The following is a 25,642-nucleotide window of genomic DNA, read 5'->3' on the forward strand; positions in this document are numbered from 1 at the left end:
CCACAAAAACTAACTACAACTTCTGTTATGGTCTGACTGTCAATTTTATCTGCATGTATTAGTTATGACATTAGTTGCAGGAAAGATGTATATACAGAAGATTATACACACACACACACTACTAATCCAGTATGTATTTTTTTACTCATCCTTTAACGTGAACTACAATCCATGACTAACTGTTCTGCTATTTTCTGAATTGGCTTACAACCTTAGAGAAGTATTTGCAGCACTAATTTTTAACCCTAATTCTCTCCAGTCATATCCTGACAGATTTGTTCTTTAACAAATTATTGTTCTAATATTATATTCTTCACCTATGTGGAGACCAAAAACCCCACAATATTTAGCCTGTTTTTTAAACATGACATGACTTACCCTTGCTAATTCCAGGTAATGTTGCAAAGACTGGCTAACCACCCGGGTGTTTTCAAGAGTAATGGCAGGCCCTGAGAAGTACTTTTCGACTACTTTGTTCTGAAAGTACAATGAATATTGGCAAATGTATCAAACATAATGGGGAAGGGAAAACAAAGAAACCCCACCACGCAGCTATCAACATCCTTCTCCAACACTTACATCATCTTCAGCAAAGACAGAGAGACTGAAGAAGGCTCCGAGATAGGAAAGTCTTTGCAGCTCTCTTCCTGCACCCGAGCTTAAAGATTTAGGCAACCACAAGGGCAAAGAGACAACCTAGAACACAGGAGAAACAGCAAGTTAATCAAAGGTGCCATGTCAGCCACGCTGCTTTATCCGTGCTGTCACCTTTCAGTGTTTGCCACATGCACTCAATGCTTTAACATTCAGTCATGCTGATAGCTAAATGCTAACATCTCCTCAGGATTTCAGCAATCAAAGCAAGTCTTTTTTGTCCTAGTTTTTCTAAATTCTCAGGGAAAAGGATTCCCATCACCAGCTTAATCTAAACTACTGTTCAGCATGTAGCCCCTGTTTAGAGATCTGGAGGGGATTATCAATGTGGACTGTACAACACCAAAACCAAAGTAATTTACATGCTTCTTTTAACTTAAAAAAAAACCCATACAGGATACACTTACCAAACTGCACATAGGGTGTGTTTTCCCAAACTTGATTTCACAAAGTTCACATAGTGCCTATAAAGAAATGCCAAGAAAAATTACTTTTATGTGTAATTCCTAAGTAACCTGTCTGCAAATAACAAGCTTAACATGGTAAAGAGCCAAGCCTTTTCCCCCTCAGTCAGTGGAAAAACTTTCACCTTCTACAATGCTGAAGAGATCCAAAAAGAGCTAGAGCACACCCTGCTCCCATTTTAGCTTTTACATCTGTTCCAAGTTGTCCCAGAAAAGCTAAACATGTCTCATAGGATAATAAATGATTGCACTTATTGCAAAAATTAGCTGTGCAACTTGTTTGTTTGCTCAGAAAATAACAATGCCTCTGCTGGACTCCTCAACTGCTACAGAAAAGTTGGTAACAATAATAAATACAGCAATTGTTCTATACATACACCAAGGCCTTTGTCTTTTGAATCAGAGTGGAAAAATGTCAGATGAACACAGAAGCCAGAAACAAAGAATCCTATCCAAGATCTCTAACTCACTTTCAACTGCAGCACAGAAAAAAGAAAGCAGTTTTAACAGATGATTCTGAAAACACAAAAATAGTGTAGGCTTTCACGTATCCTGCCTCTCCTCTATTACATATTCTCATTCTTCAATTATACTACAGCTATTAACAACTATTCCATCCTTTTGTTGCATGTCCCAAGTAGATATGATCAAAATGGAATATCACTTTCAAGCAGCAAACAGCCAAATTTGCCACAGTTTGCAATTTAAATTGGGAGGAGTAACAGAGAACCAGCAAAAGTCCCAGAGCTGCTGAGCTGATGTGTTCTGCAGCACCCCAGACCACCTAATACCCTGAGGCACAAATGAAATCTGAGATCTAACAGCCTTTTTTGTATCATACAGTGAAGATCCTAAAATCTGAAGGTGTTGGCTGACAAAGCTCAGCTTAGCCAAGAATTCCTCTTGCTCTTTTGTGGCCAAGCATGCTTCACACAAGACCTTTTTGCTTTGTCAATAAAAGCAGGAGGAGGGAGGCAGACCTAGGACTAAAATATGCACTTAGAGAAACCTAAAAATAAGCCTCCCACTTTTCAGCCAGGGAATATGATGACATTTTCTGACATTAAACAGTCACCAATTCAAATAATTTTGGGTTTAATACAATAAATTTCAGTTTCCCACATACGAAAGTCCAAACACACACTGGTGTGGATATTGGGCCTTGTTCCCAGACTTACAGTATTATAACTAGTATCTGTGATGAAATCCATACATGTGATTAAGCTTACATAAAGCAATACATACAAATGTTTGAATAACCCACTATACAAATACTGTACATTAAGCTTATTATTGGCCTTCAACTCCACTAGATTTTAATGGTCTTGAACACATCTCCTACCAGATTAGCTTCCAATGTAGAGTTCAATAGTAATCCTCTAGCCAAAAATACTGAAGTATATTATCTTGTATAGAATCTGCATAAGTTATCAGTAACCATAAAGAAAGTGCTTCCAGAAACGCACAGTCCTTACCATAAGGGGGTATTTAAAATTGTCACTATCAAGGGAGCACTCTTTGGAAGCTACAGCCAGGCCTTGTAAGATGGGAATAAAGATCTGTAAAAGCAGAAGAAGATTACTTTATTCAAGAACAGGAAGCAATCAAATGACACTATTGCAGTACACAGCATGAAATGCCTGCTCATTCTTCCAGTCCTGCAAGTTACACAAAAGGAAAACTAAGATCTTTTCTTTAAATGTGTAGCAGTTAAGCCTGAACTCTTATGAGATTACTCAAAGCTAAAAACCAATTTGCTTCATATAGTGCAAGTGAGGTTTTGACTTGATGCCTCAGCGTAACAACTTATCCATAAGAACTACTTTCCCAGCACTTGTATGTATTTTTCCTGAGCATGTTCTAACTTGTTTCCAAACATTTACTTTGCAAACAACAAAACCAAACTGCAACTTGTACATCTAGATTTGGACCGAAAGCTAACAGATAGGAGCTGAAGCTGACAAACAGTCATGTCAGCACACTGCCAGAAATCAGGTGTTGTTCCATCGAGTTCTCTCTATGGGGAAGCCTATACACATTTCATACAGGATCACAGCAGATACTGTCTGCAGTGTGCAAGCATGTACATTATATACACAAGCAAGAGCACAAGGTCTGTAAAGGTCTCTAGCAACTTGATTGCTCAAATGAATAATAATTTATTTGACTATACACTTGGGTAATAATATAGCTTTAATTTTGCAAGTTGGTTGTGTGCTGGTAGGTTTTAGCTGTGGTAAGAGTAAAGACAATGGGCAGCAGACAAGGATTGTTACGAGAGAGGAAGTGACCTGACAGGAACTTATGAATCAAAAGTAATTATACCCCATTAGTAAGTCCCAGTCACACAGCTCTGACATCTATACCCTCTCAAAATACACTCTTATTTTGCAACAATAACAAGAGGTCCCACTGAATTTTAAGTATATTACGTTGTTTCTATGAAAAGACAAAAAATCTTATTAAATCATATTATAGAAAAGGACTATAAAGAGGTTTTGTCTGCTTCAGCTGGAGGAATGGTTCTCTTCTCCAGGGTAGGTGATGTTTAAATGTACTTTCAACTACATGAACCTCTACTAAAAGGTGTCCAGACATGCAAGTTATTGAAAGGTATTTGCACGACTCAAAAATTAGCTATTGTAATCTTTTCTTCAAGATACGAAGGCTCAAATGCCATTCTGAAGGCCTCTTTACAGCTAAGCCACATAATACTACAGGAGTGCTAAGTAGAGAGGACTACAACCTTACTGATCTGCTTTAACATTATACGGGCTACAAGTTGTTTGCTAGTTTTGTGTTTTAATCAGTAGGCCCTCCAGTGCTTATTAACAAATTATAACCAGTGAATAATGAAAGTCAAAGTCAGTCTTATTCACAACATGCTAAATGAGTTAAAAATGAACAAAACCAAACTCCAATTGCTTAACAGGTTCCTGGCCCCCAAAGCAATGCAAGATGCAGAATAAACCTCTGGAAATCCACTCTCTTGTAGACTGCAAATCGTAGAATCATATCATTATTTGGGTTTCACCTTACATGCCTTACCTGTTTGAACACCTCTTCATCCTGGTAAGTTGTTCTCACCAATTCTTGGATGAAGCCAAATGGGAGATTCCTACACAGCATATATGGTACCAGCAAAGACTGCTGCTGCAACGACCTTGATGTGTATAAAAGAAAAAGAAATAAAGCCAAAACTATTGATTATTTGCAGGAGTATGTGCAAAAATGTCAGAGTAATCACTTCTAAGGATGTGTCAGAAAGCAGATTATCAACATAGAGACACACCTACTCCTTTCAAAACTAACCTTGTCTTTTCAAGTTACTTGTGGAAAGGTTGTTCTGAACCAGATGCTGCTGCCAACATCTCTCTTTAGTTTAATGAGGCTGCAAGCAAACAACAGCTCCTGTGTAGTAACTGGGTCTCCCTTCTACTCCTCTCTAATGAGAAAAACACCTTTTTTAAGCTAAACTAGTGAAGCAACATCAGTTCCTAATGTTTGCTTTTCCAGACTGAGAAAATAAATACAACATTAGTCTGTTCTGAACTACTTCAGTCCTTACTTTTAACTGCGCCCTAGGATTTCTGAAAAAAGAGGTTTTTTCCTCATTACATATATAAAACTCATTCTAGCGTCAACCCTGGTGCACATAAGACAGAACTAACCTCAAAGCACAGTGGATAATTGGTGAACCTTTAAAGGTTGTCTCAGTATTGCTTGCAAACACAAACCCAGAATTATGCAGATTTTAGTAAGGGTTACATATCCTATTTTAAAACCCTCTCCACTGTTCCAGCTGAACAGGCTGTTAGTGAAACAACTGCCCTTGGAATCTCAGAGTTGGGAGCTAGTCCAGAATGCCTACACATAGGTTTACACTACCAAATCTGTTGTGGGAAGCCCTCTGAAGTAAATAAGTGCTATGGCACATAGTTTATAAACTATTTTACTTGCAGATTAGTGGGGCACTACTCGTGTGAAAGTCAGTAACCAGTAAGAGCTACACCTGAGCAACAGTCTTACCAAAATGTATAGCAAAAACTTTCTTGGTTAACTCAGATCCCCCACTTAAACTGTTCAAATCAAAAGTGATTTCACCCAAACACAATTAGAAAACACTTGAACTGCTCTCTTCCAACATATTAGTGGGAACAATATAGTCTACAATGGTAAAGCAATAAACTACTCCTCTGGCACATAAATGTATCCTGCTCCAACAACTGATCTCAGTTTTCTTATCTAATCCTCAGAAGAAAACAAAACGTCCAGAACAGTCTATTTTCATGATTAACATCAGCTCCATTTACCTTGGTTGTGTCAAGGATCCCTGTAGCACCAAAGCAGCATGTGAAATGCACTGGGATCGGATGTTGCTCAGTAACTGGCTAACTGTTGGCTGGCTACACATCTGATAAAAATAAAGTTATTTTAATACAAACTAGACGTATTCAGAGACACAGCAGACAGGAAATATGATAGATTTCTTTATTCATGCAATATGAATGTAATATGGAAACTAAGAGTAGCACTACTCCAGCTAAAACCCTTTCAGATTCTATATATAAAGTGTGGTTTGTTTTTTCCCCTGGAAGCAAGAGCTTAAAACAGAATATAGAACACTGACAGAATATAGAACGCTGGTAGGGAGTTGGTCCTGCAAAAGTATGTTTTACATGGAATAAGCTCAGATAAAGTGCAGTAGATGAAAAGGGGAAGAACAGTTTCTAACACAGTGCTTATTTTAGAGATGTAAAACATACACACACTTCAAAATATGATGAATGAATAAGAGTCAAAAAGGACCTTATAAATTCTGTCCATCTACAACAAAGCCCTCAAAAAGGAACTATCAATTTTCCCAGTAAAGTAAGTAGAGTAAGAGAAGCGTCTGTGGCAGCACTGATATAACTTCATTCATCTGAAATATACCTTTGGTGCTTTTCTCTCCTCTATTCCAACTCTGTCAAAACACTCAATGAGGTAGTTCAGCATCTCTGTCTCCTTACAATTTTCAATGGTGAAGTGGTCACTGCAGGAATCGGAAACACTAGAGCTGCCAGAGCCTCCAATACTTCAAAACCCACAAAAAGAAGAAACAAAGTGTTAGGTACAGTTCTTCACTTGTGCACAATCAAGTCATTCATGAGCTCTTGACTTGCCCTGTCAAGTTTCTGAGGACTCCATCCCACCACACACAGCTCAATCGTTAAGATAATTTCTGTGATCTATAAAGAGCTCTCCATTGAACAGCTTGTCCAACTCTGGAAGCTCAGCTCTACTGTAATGTGACTGAAGAATCAATTATCTATTAAATGAATTATGTATCTGAAAGACAGCAATAAGGTGCATGATGGGAATCCATAAATCTTATTCTCACGTGGCAACACCGAAAATGAACAGCCTTTAATTTGTACCCAACACCAAAACTGTTGGAAGCCTCAGGACATCACAACACTTCCAGGCCATGATGCAACCTTTGCATCATGTCTGTGTATAGCATTCAAAACGGGAGAGAGAGATCTCACCAGCTCTGTCAACACCAGCAAGTCATGGAAGGCAAGATCCTCCCACTGCAGAGAAGAGACCTTAGGCAACAGATAGGGCTACAGACAACCACTTTTTCTATTCTAAGGAAGGAGAACAAACAAAGCAGGAGGCGATACATCAAAGCAACTGTTCCTTTTAGAACTCCTACGGTAAAGATCATTTAATTTCAACTCGGTTCATTTCAATTCCCTCACAATAAAGGATGCCATTTCTTTAAATAGCACAGACTTAGGTGGAGGAGAAAGAAAACACTGATACTGTAAACATGAAAACTATATCCCCAAAACCATGCTTGAGCCCAGAGAGAAATTAAATACAAGAGTGAGAACACACCCCACGACTCTCCATCTCAGGCTTGTTATCTCAACAGAATTCTTCTCCACAGAACAGCTTGGCAAAGCTAATTAAAAGCAAAATCCTCATTTTACAGAAGGGAATTAAGACAAGATATATCCACTTATGCAAATGGCATTAAAAAAAAAAAGCAATTACGTGGCTGGTCTATGGCTATTCCTCAAAGAACAGGCTGCGTACAGGCAGGGTGGATGGAAATGAAGAACCAATTTATAACCCTCAGATCTCAAACTGGAAAATTAAGAGTATTTGTTTCCTTCAATGCAGCTTTTTAAAAGCATGTTTAAAACAACAAACTGTCAGAACTGGAGTTTCCTTTAAACTGTAAAATAATTTACATTCTCATAATCAAGCTGTACAAAGCTATTGTGCAAGCTTTAAAGTCCAACCAATAAATCAGGGAAAGGTTATTGCTGCTAAGCATCTGGTGGCTCAGCATGTTAAGGAACAGAACTTGTAATAGCAGCCATCTCTTTTTGCAGAGAGAGAATTTGTTTTCTGTTATTCAATTAAAACTAATCCATGTAAACCAAGCTCTGTTAAAATAGTACTCAGTAACCATGAAATCATTTCTTTGCTGTAGTCTCTTTTAAACCTCTTCTTACATTCAGCTTAAAAATGACCCTTTTAAGAACATAGAAATCTATTTTAAAACCCTACTACTTCTATAGTTAGTCATTCTGTTAATGATTTCACTGCAGCAGTAACTGAAATGATTCTAATGCAAAGCTCATACATCTTTCATACACATACTGAATGTGTTGGTATTTCCAGAATCCAAGTTGTTGCATAATTGTACAGTCACTATGTTTGTAATTTAACTAACATTTTACTGCTGTCTGCAGAATGCCAGGACATAATATACAAACTAAGACTGCAGAAGCATAGCAGCTTCAGAAACCCTTCCCAAAGGCTTTGCTACTCAACCCAACATTGGGATTAAATTGCCAACAGGATAAAAATAAAAGCATGAGGAAAAATAATCCTAAATTCCACATATGCAAAAACCCCTAAACCTGTGTTATCAAGTTCACTGTCTTGAAATTAGACTGGAAAAGAGATGCTATTGGTAAGTCTTCTAGTTAACAGTCTGTCCTGAGCAGCATACAATGGGAACAATCACAGACAGAAAAGGTAGTGGGGGGGGAAAAGGATCATCTCACAGAAAGTCTTTTTGGGCATTCCCTGACATCACAAGATCCTCCTGAAGTCTTCAGATACCTTAGTTTTAGAAGGCTCAAGCAATTAGATTTCCCCTGACTTTTGCTGTAACTAAAACGTTTCAAAGGGGACTGAAAGTCTTGGAGGAACTCTTACTCCCAGTTGTTCAACATGAATATAGCCTTTAAAGTTCGCATCTTGTTTCCCTTGTACATTTGTACACCTCAAAATTACTATCAGGGGTCTGAATTCTGATAAAAGATGTTTAAGGTACCAGCGAGACCACAGAAGTATCTTTTTCCACAGAAGTCTTCCTAAAATACATGGGGTTTATATAAAAACATTTATTCCTTTCTCCAGCTTCCAGTGATACAAAAGAACGGGGCATTTCTTTGGGAAAATCTCTCTGTATCAGCTAAGACATTGCAGCATTACTCTGCAGTGGAATGTGAGACCAGAGAAGATCCTACCCTGCATTTACATTTCCTTGGCATATCCAGTGCTCTGCAGGTTTCTGCACAGCTACCTCTATTCAGAACAGAGCTCACTAATACCATTTCTCATTTTGGTTGTGTACATTGTCATGTCACACAAATTAAAGGGCTTTGCTATATGATTAGTAAGTCTCTGTTCAACAGTAAAATATACCACTCTTCCCCCTCCATTATTGGTTGTTCCAAGTGTATCAGCTTCTACTCTTATGTCAAAGCACCAGTTTAAACTTTCAGGTGTGTTTGCTTTACAGGCCAGAAGAGTGATCCTCAGCTGTTAAGCAGCAATGAATCCTCCACCAAATCACACTATTTGCATCAGCTGGCTATTTGCCACTGTATCTTTTTCTACATGTGTACCCTTTGTCCTCATTTTCCAGTTTTTGATAGGAAAACATATGCATGTTGGTCCACTGGATTTAAAATTACAACCATGGGTGAATAATATTCCTTGTACTCATACAGTCAATCAGGAATTCCACTCAAGCATCATTTCAGAAACTGTGCTCATTAAACCTAAAAGGCAGTATGAGTAACATCGCCTTCATCTTAGTCATCTCTTCAAAGAAGAGCTGACTCACCAGCACCCATTATAACATGTTCATACACCATCCTAAAAACCCATTCAAGTCACATCCTTGGCTTTAGTCACTTCCCAGGTTATTATGAAGAACACTTGACCCTACACAGACTGTTAGTTCCTAATCAACCAAACATGCAGGTTACATTCTCTTTCTCCAATACCTGGACCCAAACTGGATACAAGAAAAATCATCATCTTCATTTTCTTCATCACTACTGTCCTCAGACACATCAGAAACGGCAAGAAGGAGGAGGGAGAAAGGGTTGTCGTATATACTACCATAACAAAAATGGAGAAGGCCATCAGGTTTTTTAAGCCAAAAGTAAATGGTAGCTTTTCTTTTCAAGTCTGCCAAAAATAATCTTCTCTAAACATGCAAACAATGGATAACTTCCTGTTAGTAAAACCAAGACTAGACTAACATGCTCTATTACACTGCTACAAGTTATCCACAGATCAAAACATCACACGATCACAACCCAAAAACTTAAGAAGAATTTCTGAGACCTGATAAATTTAGGTCTTCAGTGGGACTGTTCAGACATGACCAAACACACAGTATTACAGTTCTAAGCTGCTGATCTTTATAGCAGTGGTCTCAAAATGTTGCGTGCTCATCTCTCCCTCCTGCAGGGACTGGGGATTCCAGGAGCAGCCAAAAGAGAAAATGCAGTAGTACTTGGCCTGACATACTGAAATAGGCTAATCTGTAATTTACATCTATGCACCAGGGAATCAAATCCAACACATTCCAGCAAGTAACAGCTTTCAACAAATTAACTAAAGCCCTACTGAGAAAAACGATTTCAAATCAGGAGGTCTGTTTGGTTTGCTATCCAGCAGGAGCAACTGAACAGAAAGCCAGTAGTTCGACTGGAACAGATGCAAGAGTAGGAAATCAAAACAATATTGCTACCTTTAAAGTAATTACATTTCACCTCAAACGCTCGCATGAGCAGGTTTAACACATTGGCAAAGAGGGCTTGTTAGCAAGTCAATGTATTAGCACAAACCCAAACACAGAAATCAACTCAGGGTAAGTAGGGTGAGCTCAGCACAAACATTAAGCTCTTCCAAACGGCATGATTATGCCACACCCTGCACAGCACACATCAAACACACTCTTTTGTGCTTGTGAAATACCTAGAAGGAATCCTGTTCAGTAAAGAAGAACGCCTGCGCGAGGTACTGGGTGAAGCAGTAAACAAAGGTGGACCCATTGTTGTGGGTCTCTGTCTGGATGGGGTGAGTGGCATGGCTGGAGGGCTAGCAGCCATGGCTGGAGGACCTGGTGAACTAGATGGGATGGAAATACTCGAGGAACGTGGGATGGAAGAAGCTGAAAAGCCTCCAGAATGGGTAACAGTGTACGGCCGGTACCTCGGAGAAGCAGGCTGCATCCAAGAAGGGCTTGTTGCTGTGAGGTGAGAGCTGACAGTAATGGAAGGCACAGATGTAGTGGCAACTGAACTGGCTGGTGGGGTAAGAGATGAACCAGTCATTGGTACATAGCTTGTGAAATTGGTAGTAGGAGCTGGACTAGTCCCATAGAGACTAAACCAGTTACAAGGGAAGAAGAAAAAAACAAAAAGCAATGATTTAGGATATGCAGCAAAAGGGTAAAAAAAGATAAAATGAGCAAGAGAAACCCTTGCCCTTGTGATGACTCTTCAGCAGTAATTTTGCAGCTCACACACATTATTCCTTTTTGTTATTGGCGAATAAAACTATGCCACAATCTACACATTTTTAAGGTAAGAGTCATAGCCTCCGCTGATGCAAGTCAGGGATACTTCTCAGAAGGAACCAGCTACGTGGCTCTGACCTATCAAATACACTTCTAGCAATGGCAATGAAATCAAAAACAGTGAAATGGTGGGACATTGACATGAAAAAGTGTGAGGACCTTCAAAAATCTATTCTATTTTTTGTTCTTGGGGCATTTCTACGCCCCTCTCTTTCTTCCGGTCTAACAATCAATATTCAAGTGAAATCAGTATTCAGTTATAATCAGAAGTCACCTGGACAATGAACTGGAACCAAAGGAGCCCACATTACAGAACATGGGGCTGCTTCCTGGGTTAGAGCCCATGTTTAGAATCAGGCTCCTGTCAGGAGAGCGGGCAGCTGCAGCGATCGGTTGGGATGTAGCTGTCAGGCTGGCAAATGGGTTTTCATCCCTCGACTGGGTGGACATCATCAGCACTTCCATCAGGATCTGCCCGATCAAGTCCTTAAAATCTGAAAACACTGTTAAGAATAAGAGAGTTAGTATCAACCACCACTTTCTCTATATTAACTAGGTTCTGGAATTACAGCTACACAAAAACGTAACTTCTATGGAAAACACAGAAGGTCACAGATGATCTGATATTGTTACTGTTGATTATTAAAGTTGTTTTGTCTGGCTCTCTCAGATTTTCCCACCCTGCTGTTGAGCTGGGAGTGTCGTGTCATAAAGAAAAACACACACACCCCCCCCATATGACCACACTAAAATAACAATTTGGAATTTGGTCATCATAAAAAAACATAATTTGATACATAAAATAATCAGGAATTTTTAGATTGTCAAATTAACTGCTGAATGTTTATTATAATGCAGGAGAACCCATTGTAAAAGGTCTTTGGGGAGAAAAAAAAATGAATTCAGTAACACTGCAGCATCATCACACTAGTTTAACCAGAGAAAACCCAAGCAAGAGCATAGAACTGACTAAAACAGGAGGTATGACCAATCGGTCCCGTGTTCTTTTTATGGGGATTCCACTTCCTGCTACATCTGCTGCTGGCAGATGTTGAAATCAAGCAAAGACCACAAGGAGGTGGGTCTGGCATCGAAGCAAAGGGAGAAAAAGCTCAAAATAAAGAACATGGCACTCAACTGAGGCAGCCCCTAACAATGAGAGCAGTTCAGATACCTACCTTCCTTTGGGTTCTGCTTAAACTGGGCAGAGAGTGAATTCAGGAAGATAACGTCTCTGTCACGGTCCTTCCAAGAAACTCTGAAGATCTTACAGACCAGCTGTAAAGCTTGTTCCTCAGACACTTCAGACCCAGACAGAGGTTCCTTGGTTGGGGGGGATAAAAAAAACTCATCAATTGTACTGGTCAAGTCACAATCAGCACAGGAAGGAATGAGCTTCCCAAGTCCTTCCTGCTTTCAAATCTTTGCCCAGATAAAGACATCTTTCATTTGAATGAATTCAGGACAGGACAAGAGACTCAAGAGTTTGCCTCCTTCCCCCTTCTTTCAAAAGACTGAAGGTCATGTAAACTGTGCTCAGAATGAAAAGGTAGTTTCTCTACATAGTGGCTAGCAGAGGTTAAATGGGAGGGTTCTTGCAATCCTAAGGCAGCTTTGAGTGTGCACCTAAAAAATGGTGGAATACAAAGAAATAAACCTCAAGGAATTACCCCTGCAATGTCAGGAGAGGCAGCATTTAAAACATGTCCAAAACATACATGACAAACCAGCAATGTAAGTGTCCTCCCTCCACTCTTCTACCAACACTGTAAAAGCAACATAAAACATAAACCAGACAATTCAGCTACACGGGATTTAAAAGACAGAAAAGTTTTAGTTTGGAGGCTATTTTCCTGCAAGAGTTGTAGATATTTACTAGATCAAAAGAAAGTTGATGATGTTTGACTAATAAAAGTACACGTTGTACTGCTGTGTATAATGCTGGAGACAGCAATATTCTTTTCTTTCACCAAAAAAGAAGTCAGTGAGGAAGAACAAAACACAGATTGAAAAAAGCAAGATTGCCACTTAAAAGCTCCCTTTATCCCTTTAAATTTGAGACCTCATACTGGTCACCAGGTAAGCCTAGATTTATCCAAGATTTCCAGCAACTACCAGCACTGGACCCTTTCCAAAAGCTTTCCCTCAAACTACGTAATACAACATAAATTGTGGCACATGAATAAATTTTTATTGACTTAATCACTCCACTGGCATTTTACTGTTTTCAAGTGCTTCTCCTGCCTACATCTGCAAAGAAGACTTTATTGTTGACATCATTTCCAATGCTGATAACCAGACAAGAAGGTTTTTGCTCATAAATGAGGACTATGCCATCTCCCACCCACTTAAGTTTCTGGTATCTCCAAACGAGTAAGAGGAATTGAATTAAGTTTGTAAAGCTGTATTTTATTTTCCACTGCTCCTCCTGCTTCAAGATTGCCCTTGATTCCAAGCTATTTATTTCACAGTAGCACAAGGCAAGCTGTCCAACTGCCCAATTTGCAGCTAGGAACTGACTGGAAAGGATTCTGCGGCAGGGTTATTGCTACATGGCTTTAAGCCAGGCTTTTACCAACTGACCTTATTACTGACAGTGCAGGAATAAAGACAGACATCTAATGAGCACTGCAAGAACTGTTGTAGAAGCTTCTCTCCACTACAGTGATGTCTCATTTATTTATGGCTTTATTTCATATGGGCCTTAAAATCAAATGATAGGATAATTTTAGGAGTGAATTTGAGCTTTGTACTTGCTTTCTTTCTTCCCTACTTTAAATGGTGCTACCACCTGTCTAAACCTTGATAGCTAAATCTTCTTATTTATTTTCTTACAATATCATAAAGAAAAGCTTATTACACAGCGTTACTTCAACATACATAACATTTGAAGCAGTACTCTGCTAGCAGACCTCTAAATGCTACACAAAAAAAAGCTGCTACAATCTCCAGAAGCTTCTTAAGAGATATTTCTTCAGGCCTGCATATTAAAAAATATATCTCAATATATCTCAGCTTTAAGAGGTCACTTTGTTGTAGGATATGTAACAAATACATTTTCTCCAGAGTTTTCAACTATCATTCATAAGCCACTTTGAGACAATCAAAATGCAGCTTTGATATTGGAAGTTTCGACTTTTTTCCCTTCCCACGAATTTTAGTGAAGAAATGGCTCACAGATGACATCTGAGGGCAAGTTCCATCCTCTCAAAACGACATATTGAAAATATGGAGGTAACTGAACTCACTGCAAGCTGAAACTCTGCATTACTCCTCCATCCAACGAACATAAACCAGACTAACCTTATCCGCCAGGCTCCTTTTCTCTCTGCGATCATTCTCATCCACCTCCATGTTTTCAATTCCTGAATCCACATCTACCTGGGACATACTATAAGTGGAAATAAGAGAAGCCCATTAACTTGTAGAAAGCCACAGACAGTCCTCTGCAAGATGCTGACTGAAGGAGTGTCACCTTAAGTAGAAGTAGCAAAGAAAAACCCATGCAACAGGAACAGCCATATGCACAAACAGCAATTAAAACCACTACTTGGTAAATGCTTCTCATATTACATTTATTTTGAGCTCAAGAAACACAGTTCTACATTTCTTCAGCTGGCAATACAAACTACACAGCTATGAAATCCCATAACCTTTACTTTTTTAAACAGAGTAGCTGAATTACCCCCACCACACATGCTCATCACTTACTGTTTAAGATAATGCTTTGACTTTCACCACTTTATGTCAGGAATTCTCATTAAAACCCGACTAGAAAAAGCATTACAGTGGACTAAACAGTGTGTCATTTTTAAGCATTAAACTCTATAGCATTAACACAGCTGAACGTGAGAAATGGCAGAATATTTTCCTGTGTAAGTGGTTTTGATGATGAGCATTGCACTGTATTTTCTGGCTTAGACAAGCTGTATTTTTTACCTTTTCTCACAGGAGACACTATCAATATCCATGCTCTGAGATCGAGAGAGAGACTGAGATTGTGTTTCAAGGCTGTTAGATGGAGAACTGCTGAGTGAACTCACTCCTTCGCTGCTCTGGCTTCGGTGGGCTACTCCTAGAGAAAAGGCACCACCAAGATTACTACTATGGAGATGAGAAGGCACTACACAGTTATTTGGATGGAAAAGGAGAGGAAATACTGTTTCTTCATCCAGCTCTTAAGCAATCTTAGTAATGCACTAGGAATTAAATGTTAGTAATATTCACATTTGACTACAGATAATCACATTTTCTACCTCCCCTTGCAGCAGCAATATAATGCTTACCTGCATTACAACACAGAGAACAAAACTAAACTTGCATCCATGAAGTGCCCAGAGATTCACTCCCATACAAAATAAAAGCACTGGAAAACTGATTGCTTATCAGATTGCTCTGTACATTACCCTAAAACCTTGTAAAAGCCCCTCTAACGTCTGTTCTATCAGAACAGGACTTCAATCTGGGTCATTGCAATGGAGTTACCTTGGGTGAGGAGACAGAACAAGACTAATCCGAGTTCTGACAGTCTTCCCACAAAACCTCACTCAATTTACTGGGAATTTACTGTTACTTTTCCTTCTCCACAAGAAGAAAATATGCATCCAAGAGGTCCTAACAACAAACACAAGGCGGAACACCAGCAAACTGGGAGCAATATAATGGCTTTGGAGCAGGGCTGATGAATGTCAGGGTATGAACAGATGGGTTCACTTTGCAATTAAGACTTCAGAGAAATGTTAGATGCTAGCATGGTAGGAGGGAAGTTACACCCATAAATCCAAATAAGGCAGAAAAAGCCTTGCCTTCAATAACAACACACGTTGAATGGCTTCTACAAACATCTAAATGAGAGAGCTCCTTAGTGTAGTCCATTCCTAAAATTTGTGCCTAGTGACAGTATTTGAAGTCATGATTTATAATAAAGTAGCACTAACTGCAAACTGCAACTGTAGATTATCAGTAGCAGGTATATGCATGTCAGTAAACAGGCTCCTTAAAGGAGGAGAAGAAAAGGTACTATTCATCTGCCTGTTTAAAGAGAAAGCAGCAATGCATTTCACTCCTTTGGGTTCTTCCACCTGTAGTTTACAAGACATTCCCCAACCAGTATTAGGTTTCAGGTGAGAAGTGTAAAACCAGATTGACAACCTATTTTTAAATTCCAGTAGTGTTACTACTGAAAGGTGCAAGCTTGTCCCACATTCACAGCAGCAACACGTTCTGAAGTTCCAGTGGGAGCAGCAAAACAGAGCAAATCAGGACTATGCTCTTTGACACGAGCTGTTTGTTTTCAAACACCCTACCCAATGCTTTTCATGGTCTTGAAACAATTCATTTTACAGGAACAAAGCTGCAGAAAGCAGAAAAATCCCATTTAGGTTGCTGAAGAACAGCTAGATATTCAGCATGGGAGGTAGGAAAAGTTGCTTCATTCTATGCTTTCAAACTCCTGGTTTACTTCCCTGGGTATAAAATAGATTCAATTTCACTCTTCAAATTAGGCTGGAAACCAGTCAATAACCAGAAAACACTCAGATCTTCAAATAAGAAGTGGAAAAGATGTGTGAGGTAAAACTAATTTGCACTGGTATTCAGAAAGGAATTTAAGAAGCAGATTGTCCAATATATATATATAGAAGTATATATAGTTCTATTTATAACTAGAGACATTTAAAAGCACTCTAATGTACAGCAGAACAACACAGAACACGTAAGTTGCACCTATCACAAAATACATGCTAAACAAATTTTACTCACTTTGTTCAAAGCTTCTGTGCTATGGTCAGTACCTTCAGAACTAGCTGGGTGTTATTCACTAACAGCATTCAAACAACATTCTTGAGCCCATTAGGTTTTCAGTATGAGAAGAATAGAGATAGGAACCAAGATCCTCCAAGAAAAGTTAGATTTCACTTCAACACCTATTGCCAATATTAAATGTCTGCATAAGATTTCACCCATGAATGAGGAAAACATCAAGGAAAACTATTTCAGTCCTAAACAGCTCATTATGTTGTCCAGTCCTGGAATTTCAGTGATGCCCATTACAGCTTTGACACTGACAGTACAAGCTCAAGACACAAGCCCAAAGCCTGGGACAGTTTCCCCACAAAACCAAGGATACAGAAATATCAAGTATAGTGACTGAACTGAGCTGCTCAGGTCAATCAGGTTAAACGAAAGAACCTTTCCAAAGCAGAATTTCAATGATACAGATTCCCTAGAGGTAACACCCAGCAGAAATATGCTCTCCATGGCAGGGGAAGGCTGACTTCAGAAGGGTATTCCAGCATGCCACTGATTTAAGATATCCCAGTTATAAAGGGATGGGCTTCCTTGAGTCTTTCCGCTCTGCTCCTCAATCTTCCCAAAGAAAAAGCTACCTAAGTCAGTGGATAAAGAGACCAGAGCAAACAGGGCTTACAAGGGTGAAGAATTGCATTGTTCTACGTTCTACTCGCCCTGCCAGGAAAATGTACTTCAACTGCCATTCTGCAGCACTCATTAACAGGCTTCTTGAAACAAACTGTTCTACCTACCACCTTTCCACCACGTATCTTCCAGAATTCACTTCACTGGATCAGATATACAATAAAGTTCCATTTTCCTTAAATAAAGACAACACCAGAGACAGGCAAAAATTATGAAGACCACACACGCCGTATGGGTGGCTGTCCCCTGCTACACTGTTTTTAGGCTCTCCACAGTATTTTTCAAAAGACATAAAAAATAATGATCATATTTTCCATGAAATCAGTGTGTACGTGTGATCTCACCATGACATGCAGCTTCTTATAAAAATGGATGCTTACAAGTACTCTATTCTGCTGGGGCTGCTCTCTGTTCGTCCAAATGAATTAAAACCCTCTGCTGTCACTTTAGTCTACTGCTCAAAGGAACTCCTGCAAACCACACAGCATTGGCTGAGTCTTCATTTATGCTAAATAAGTACAGCAGATGATGAGTTATGAACTTTTTTCCCTGGTCTATCCCTCAATTTAACCCTATCTCTTAGCCTGGTGTCAGAGACATACATTATTCAATTGCTGCAATGAATGGCACTGTAGGAAGCAAACACTATCCTGACTAGGTAACTTCTGTTTCTGGTCAAACAATCTGGTCTGTGTAGTACACTGCAAATACATGAATTTTTAAACCAGAAGTCTCTGAGGTCTTGGCTATTTGATCACTTCAAACCATGATAAACCTGTCTGCAAATACACAAACATTTGTACCTTCAGGCACAACCTCCTGTTCAACCTTCCACACTTCCTGCTCTGTTGGCATTAACAGTCAAAGAGTTGTGCAGGAAGATGGATCAGGACCTGAGGTAGTTGAAAACTAACCATTTATTTTTCTTGGGTTAGTTTTCACCTGGATTCAGCCCACAATCCACCTCACCACAGAGTTGCTATGGCCAGCAGAGGGAGAGGCAGTGAGAAACACTCCTTTTGGCAAAAGTCAGACCTAAAGGTGGATTGAAATAGTCATGAGGCCGAGTGAACACAGTAAGTGAACTCTGCTCTGTTCTTAAAAGTCACCTTTGCTTCTGGGTTGCTGCCTATCACCATGAAGTGTTAAATTCCATCTGCAGTGAGCTTTTCTCAGGAAATGCTTTTGATAGCTTTTCTCTGTCCTGCTTTGGAGACAAGGCAACAAAGCAAGCAGGAAGGAGTCACTTCTAGGTATTTCAGAACAGCACTGTAATTAAATTAGAAGATTTAGATTTCTAAATTAGTGTACTTGTCAAAGGGAAAAAGATTTTCAGAAAGATAATAGGTAAATAGATGAAGAATTCTGCATGTTTATCAAGGAGCATTGGGAAAAATACTATTTCTATCAAATTATTGGAAATAATATTGAAAACCTGTTCAAAGCAATCATGACACTTGTTTTGAGACTGGTTTTGTGGACCTCTTCGCTTACTAACACACCATGCAAAACAGTGTAAGTTTTCAGATGAAGATCACAATACTGGAAAATATGTCAATTTGGTTTGACTTCCAAAACAGACAACTTGAAATCAAAATTTGGGTTGGTTTTTTTTGGTGTTTTTTAGGTCAAAAGTAGCATTACATGTAAGAATGTTGTCTTTACCTCTCTAAAGTGGTTTCTGCCTCTGTCTGATTTTAACAGATCAGGTATTATCTTCTGAAATAAAATACCCTCTGTAAATATCCTACTTGTATTCGATCCAGTAAATAGTGAAATTGGCAAAGCAATACAAAGGAGAAAGCAAATACTTTATTCTTACATTGAGAGTGCACAGTCACTGCCTACTATTTTTAATTGTGCCAAATGCTAGTAATTAAAGATCAAAAATGAACTTGGGACTGGTTGCTAAAATGTACACAGAAACCAATCAATAAAGACTTGTGTTGCAAGAATGAGAAGGGTTTTTCCCCTGTCTCCTTGACAGACTGGCTTTCTCTTCTGTGATATTCTGAAATACTGAACTGTATTACAATCTACTTTAAGCTTTGGTAACCCATACTTTAAATGCCATTAGTTTACTTAGATCTGGCAAGCAATTTTATCTAACCATTTATTATTTGGAAAAACGAAACAAAAAGTACCTTCATTCACCATTTTAGAACGTTTCTTTCTGAAAATTACTTTTAGCAAAGCAGAAATAACACCAATAGTAGCATTCATGTTCCAGAGATCAGGAGATGTATGGCAACTTTCAGCAGACATGCAATAATGATCTTTGTCACCAATGTGCCAGCCTACCTGATGCCCCAATTGGAGAGGTAGCTGGGGTCATGCTATGGACATTTAGGCCTAGACTATGGGATGGCCCTGGGGCTGGTGCTACTACAGGAGGTCCAGGTGGTGTCTCTCTCTGCGGTGATGTAAGTGGTGTAGTAGGCTGGGAAGACGGTCCCCCCGCCAGCCGGGCCAGGCGCCGCCGCCGGATCTGCACGAGGGAAATGAAGTAACAAGTAAGTCTGTACATAAGCACGTGCACCCTGAGGTTGCCCTTTGGCCCCACATGCTGGGGGCATTTACTGCTGTGAAACTGCAAATGCAGAAGCTTTATTTGATAACCTGCTAAACTCAGGTGACTCTTACTGCTGTTCCTCTGTGTGACAGTACTACAACACCCTTGATGTTCAGGTTTTCAGTATGTATTTGCTGCCCTGGAAAACCACGTGCACTGGAGAACGCTGTGTTTGTCCCTCGAAGGGTTGTGTAAGACAAGTTTAATATTTACTGCTCAGCAATTTCAAAACCTGTAACGCTCCTCCCCATTTATTTTGGCATTTGACAAACTGCATTAATCTGATAAAAGGGACAATACGAACTTGACCTTTGCCTTAATTTCACACCACATGATACTAGTCACCCGTGCTAGTCATCTGCTGGACAGAGGCATCTTGAGAAGTAAAACAGACGGTAAACAACATCCCCTCATCACCTAGAGACATTTCACCACACAACTTAAACAGGTTTTTCTGTATTACTAGTAAGACAGAGAAGCATCTGCCTTTGACCACATAACACTAATATTATACATGAGAAATAGACTAAATAAAACTTATAAACTCATAATTTCAAGTGCTTCAAGTGAAACTTGAAGCATAAATGAAAAGCAGAGAAGAAATTATTTATTATCACAGACTGCCTCAGAGGATCTGCTCCTAAAGCTTTTAACTTCAGCGTGAAATAGGCCCAGCACAAAATAAAAGTATCATGTTTGAGAGTGTCCACTCCCTGCAAAAATAAGTGATTCATGTTATTCCCTCTTTGTATTGAGATACTCAAGCATCGTATGCAACGTATCAGTTTTAAGAACTGCCAAGCAACAGAAAGAGTGAACAAAAGATTTGTGTCAAGTCAATGTCTGCGCGACAGCACTGGAGTCATTTAATGGCCTGTGAAACCTACCCCAACAGGAGGAAGAACAGATCAAATTAAATCAGACTTCAAGAACTGGAACCACATCTCCCTCCATGACAGGCAGCACCACAGGAAGCAAATAAAATTCTTGTTGTGTGTGTGTTTTTAAGATTTAAAAAAATAGAGTGTCTTAATCCCTCCTCCTTGTCAAGCAAAACATGGGAGCTTATTGCATAGATAAATAGTTCAGCTTTACTGTAAGCAGAAGCTCTATTTACATATTAGGGGCTCCAAGATGTTTTTTAAATACCTTCATTTTTCTCCACTTGTATCTTACATGTTGTTTTTTCAGCTGTTTATCTGAAAACATTACAGACGTACCTCACTCCTCAGAGGCATACTGAGAATGCTGTGCCAGCTACACATCCCCACACCCAGCCTCCCTATCGGTGAATCCAAATGAAGTGTTCATAGCTTACAAAGCTGTACCAAAAATATTATCAATAAAACCATCCAGGTAAATTGAAAATTTGAATTAGGGGGATTGAATTAAAGTTTTAGAATCTGTTTCCTTACCATTCAACTGATCTGTGACCATGTTTTTCAGATGAAGGAATGGCAGGGAGGAAGAGAGGATAAAAATACAAATGCACATACAAACTGCACATATACACAGGAGTATCTGAGGGACAAAGATGTAGATTATGTAAAAGGCAAGAAAAATAAAGGCAATGTGAAACTTTTCCATAACTGTTCATATTCATTCTTGCTAGCTAGCTCCAAATCTGATATCAGGAAGGAAAGATGCAAGCGGAAAAATCACACAGATAATCAATATATTTACCAAATACAGTCAAACACTGATTACTCAAACAAGGTCATGTCCCTCACAAGGTATGACTTGCACAAAACCTCTCTTCATCATCTCCCAGTTTCAAGCCACTCAGCATTCCTTCACCTACAGTGAGGTGAGATCAATGCCCACATTACACTAAAACCATCATGGTCCAAACAGGAGGGCACCAAGACACACTTTCTGCCTCGTATTTGTCACTTACTCCATTAACCACCCATCATTCTCAGGGACCAGTCCCCCAGAGTGAAACCTGCCCTGAAAATTCTGGAAAAGGCATGGAACAAAGAAATCTGCACAGAGATGCCTTTAGGTGAGACATTACAATTAAAAGTAACACAGGATTTTCCCCTGCCCCTTTAAGAATAAGCAAATCATACTTATCTTCCTAATTGCTGAACAAATTAATATTAAAATATAAATAAACTCTGAATACTTTTTCCACTGAAACAGACAGCTTTCACAACAGAGGGCACATTTAGCAATTGCTAAAAGACCAGATTCGGTTCTTGGATACCCTGAGATATCATATTCTAGGTTTATACAAAATTACCCAGAAGTCTGAAATTTAATCTGAAGATTAGAAAGTTTTAAGTAAGAGAAGGAAGAAAGGGAGAAACAAAGACATTATGCTAGAAAAGGAAAGGTGCAGGCTGAAAGAAAAGTTTGTGAATACAGTATAAAACTGGTGCACACATTCTATTCAGGTAATTTCCTTGTGCCTTAACACTTAAACAGCATTGACAGGGGACTCAGACCGTGTGCTTATTTGCACAATATTGGGCACAAATGAGGTCCCAACCTGCTGCCTTCATATAACATAAATAACAGGGGTTAGAATGTGGGAGTTCGAAGTGACCTGTTCTCATTTCAGACTGACTCTCCAAATGACCATGAAGGAACAAATAGCAGGGGTTGTTTAAGTATTTTCTTAGAAAAGTTTGGGATACCTCCATAATACCTAACCCCTGATTTCAGCAATAGGTACTTGCAATGGTGACATGACAAAGCTCTTACGTATTGTCATATTACCCAACAGCAACAAGTTATTTGCTACTAATTATTACATAGGCTACAGAACAGACAATACCCATCTTCCCTGCACAACACAACTCCATAATAAACAGATTAAAAGGTTAATTAAAAAAAATCTAATTGGTCGAATGGAAAAAGCACATTGTGTTTTGATTAGTATGGTTTTTGCTGGACACATCTGGACTATGTCTTCTTCATACAGTAGTTTTCAGATACACATTTTTGATCTTACTGGACTTCTTCAAAGCTGTTAGTGGACACATTACAAGCAGCAATATAAAACCAGCACCCTGTTAAAGACAGTTAACTGATAATCTAATTTAGCATCAGACCAATAAAGATGCAACCAGGAAGCCTGGTCCCTCAGGCTCATGCACTTTCATCTGCTTTACTGGCAACTGTTGAGTGAAACTAAGGAAATTTTTTATCCTACCATAATCATAGAAGAGTTCCAAATCTGTGTAATAAAGGGTAATTTGAATGGATAGCTTTATTTTTCTTGAATTCACTAGAGCATGTTAAATTGGTTTAAGAAGTGCTTCATTTTCTGGTGACACTGGTCATGCTCTGTGCTCAGAAACACTACTAAAAAATCATGTAAGTGTTAGAAGATCCTAAATTCACCTCATTCCTTCACACTTTATGCCTCATTTGGCTTGATTCTGCCTTTTTCTATGCAGTCCCTACTTTCATCTTGAGCTATGACTTGTGCTAAAATTCACACACTAAAAAGGAATTTTCTTTCCTCCCCATCTAAAGATTTTAGTGTGGTCTGTAGTGAATGGCAACTCCTAGTGCTTTAACAAAGTAAATACTGTGAAAATTTCAGTGACAGGCACCATGGATAGCAGTAGAAAATATCTTCCTGAAGCTAAAATACATCCTATAATCCCAAAGCCATTATCAATTGGATCTGTCTCTCTTCTTTTTAAGTTACATCTGCTAATGTTATACTTAATTACACTTCGTATAAGAAGATAATCTAAACTAAAAGACGCTCGCCATTGATTTCAACTTCAGCTGAGTGGTTTTTCTACCTTCAGTCACTGCCAGATAGACAGTTTAAATCAGGTAGAAGTCACATATAACATATTTTAGAAGGCTGTTTTTCCACACAGTCCGCCTCTGATCCAGCACCCGCTGTACCAACTAACAGGGAAATGGAGATGTGAAGGAATATTAAAATAGATTTGGCTCTGACTTGTCAGTGACCATTTACAATAAAAGGTGACAGTGTGACTCTTAAAATGATGTAAGATGAAGTTTGTCTCTAGCAATCACTTAAGAGACTTGGTCAGCTTTGGTCCTGGCTGTACTGTACTAGGAAGAACTTGAGTCATAGAATCACAGAATGGTTAGGGTTGGAAAGGACCTTAAGATCTTTTGCCAGAAAAGGTAGATGAGGTCCCTACTGGGGAACACATTTTCTGCAGCCTCGGTTCCATGATGCAGTGTTTTTGATGATGTCAGTAATTTGCTGAAGCAGTGACACAAACAAGCTTACATAGGTTAAATGATTCTGAAATTAATCATAAAACACCTCACAAGCAGATGCAGGTTAACAACCAGAAGAACTGCAGGTAAACAAAGAGTTCATGAAATACATCTATAAAATCAGAGATCCCTTTTCACAGTAGGAATTACAACAGCAGTGTCCTATCCCACTGTCCTCAATGGGAATTATACTCCTGGACGCTTCCATGGAGCATGAGGACATTCATCAAGTAAATAGCATGAAGTATTTCACCGTAGTTTGTGCTGCAACATAGCAGGATTGCCAAATTGTCATATACAACGTAATCAAAACCATCTTAACTTTAAGAAAACAAATGCAAGTGACAATAGCTGCAACCTTGGCCTATAATCCCACCATAAGATAAAAAATAAGTTATTTTGATCCTCCTGGAGTGTAAGTAAAATGAGCCTACGTTACAGCTGGTCCAACATAATAAACCTTACATGTAGGCAATTCACTTTAATATGAAAATACTATTTTAAGGAGATAAGAGAAGTTTTAAAATCGTACATTATTTGGGCATTACACTGGGAGAGTGGGAAACTCCCTATATCCTGATCAGTACCATGAGAGAATTCATTTCAGAGTCCTCCAATACATGAGCAAAACATAAGACCTTAGTCTTGTATTTAAAAAGGAAAACAGCACCCTTGAAAAGGAAGAAACAAGGAACAGTTCACATTATTCCATGTCAGATTACAACATAACACATAGAACAAGAGGTTGAATAAAATATGTGTTTTAAGAAAGTGAATCAAAAGAAGCATCAGAAAAATAGCAAGCTTGTTTCAAACAGCTTCAAGAAGAAGTTATATTAAATATAAGACCACACACACATCCACTTGCTTCTCAGCAAGGAATCTGAGGAAGCAACATTTTAAGTGGTTTACTATGTTAAAAAGTAGGGATTATTTTTAAGTTACACACAAAGAACATATAAAATGCCGAGTGCTGGCCGGAGAAAGGAGACAGCCTCCAGACAAAGACTACTTAGCAGATGGACGCAGGGAATAAACAATTAACAAGGGGACAAGCAATTCAACCCCAATGACCAGCCAGGGGTCGCAGGTCAGGGACAGCAGAGAAAGGAGGGACACGAGAAACACCGGGCGATGGCAGACACCTCGGTAACACTCCTTCCCTCACACAGGTTTCGCCCTGGGGCCAGGAAAAGGGCCCAGGAGCAGCCCACCGCCGTCACCCGCAGGGCCCGGCCGCCCCCTCGGGCCCCGGGTCCCTCGCTCACCTCATCCGCACTCAGCTCCTCCATCGCCTTCCTCTTAATGGTGAACGGAGGGAGGGCGCTTTCCTCTGCCCCACCGCGGGGCAGCTCCGAGGACGCGCTCTCCTGTCGCCTCTGCACCCCCGGGGAGCCTCACAAGGGC

The 25,642-nt window shown here is 39.4% G+C and overlaps 1 protein-coding gene across 2 annotated transcripts in view; it reads right to left on the minus strand.

The window, feature by feature from the left end:
• Positions 1-25,527, minus strand: part of UBE4B (ubiquitination factor E4B) — a 38,851-nt gene extending 13,324 nt beyond the window's left edge. Inside the window, exons 1-14 of one of the 2 annotated variants that reach the window (XM_010011298.1) lie at positions 25,504-25,527; positions 19,744-19,930; positions 14,947-15,082; positions 14,311-14,398; positions 12,186-12,330; positions 11,282-11,510; positions 10,404-10,814; positions 6,054-6,195; positions 5,432-5,532; positions 4,167-4,281; positions 2,594-2,677; positions 1,062-1,118; positions 580-696; positions 379-477 (exon numbers count right to left, since the gene is read on the minus strand). In XM_010011298.1, coding sequence (XP_010009600.1) covers positions 379-477; positions 580-696; positions 1,062-1,118; positions 2,594-2,677; positions 4,167-4,281; positions 5,432-5,532; positions 6,054-6,195; positions 10,404-10,814; positions 11,282-11,510; positions 12,186-12,330; positions 14,311-14,398; positions 14,947-15,082; positions 19,744-19,930; positions 25,504-25,527 — 1,935 coding nt within the window. The remainder of the gene's footprint in view (positions 1-378; positions 478-579; positions 697-1,061; positions 1,119-2,593; positions 2,678-4,166; positions 4,282-5,431; positions 5,533-6,053; positions 6,196-10,403; positions 10,815-11,281; positions 11,511-12,185; positions 12,331-14,310; positions 14,399-14,946; positions 15,083-19,743; positions 19,931-25,503) is intronic. The other variant, XM_010011299.1, reaches the window with a different exon arrangement.
• Between the last annotated feature and the right edge of the window lie 115 nt (positions 25,528-25,642).

Source organism: Nestor notabilis, unplaced genomic scaffold, assembly GCF_000696875.1.
Source record: "Nestor notabilis isolate BGI_N333 unplaced genomic scaffold, ASM69687v1 scaffold22193, whole genome shotgun sequence".
NCBI classification, from domain to species: Eukaryota; Metazoa; Chordata; class Aves; order Psittaciformes; family Psittacidae; genus Nestor; species Nestor notabilis.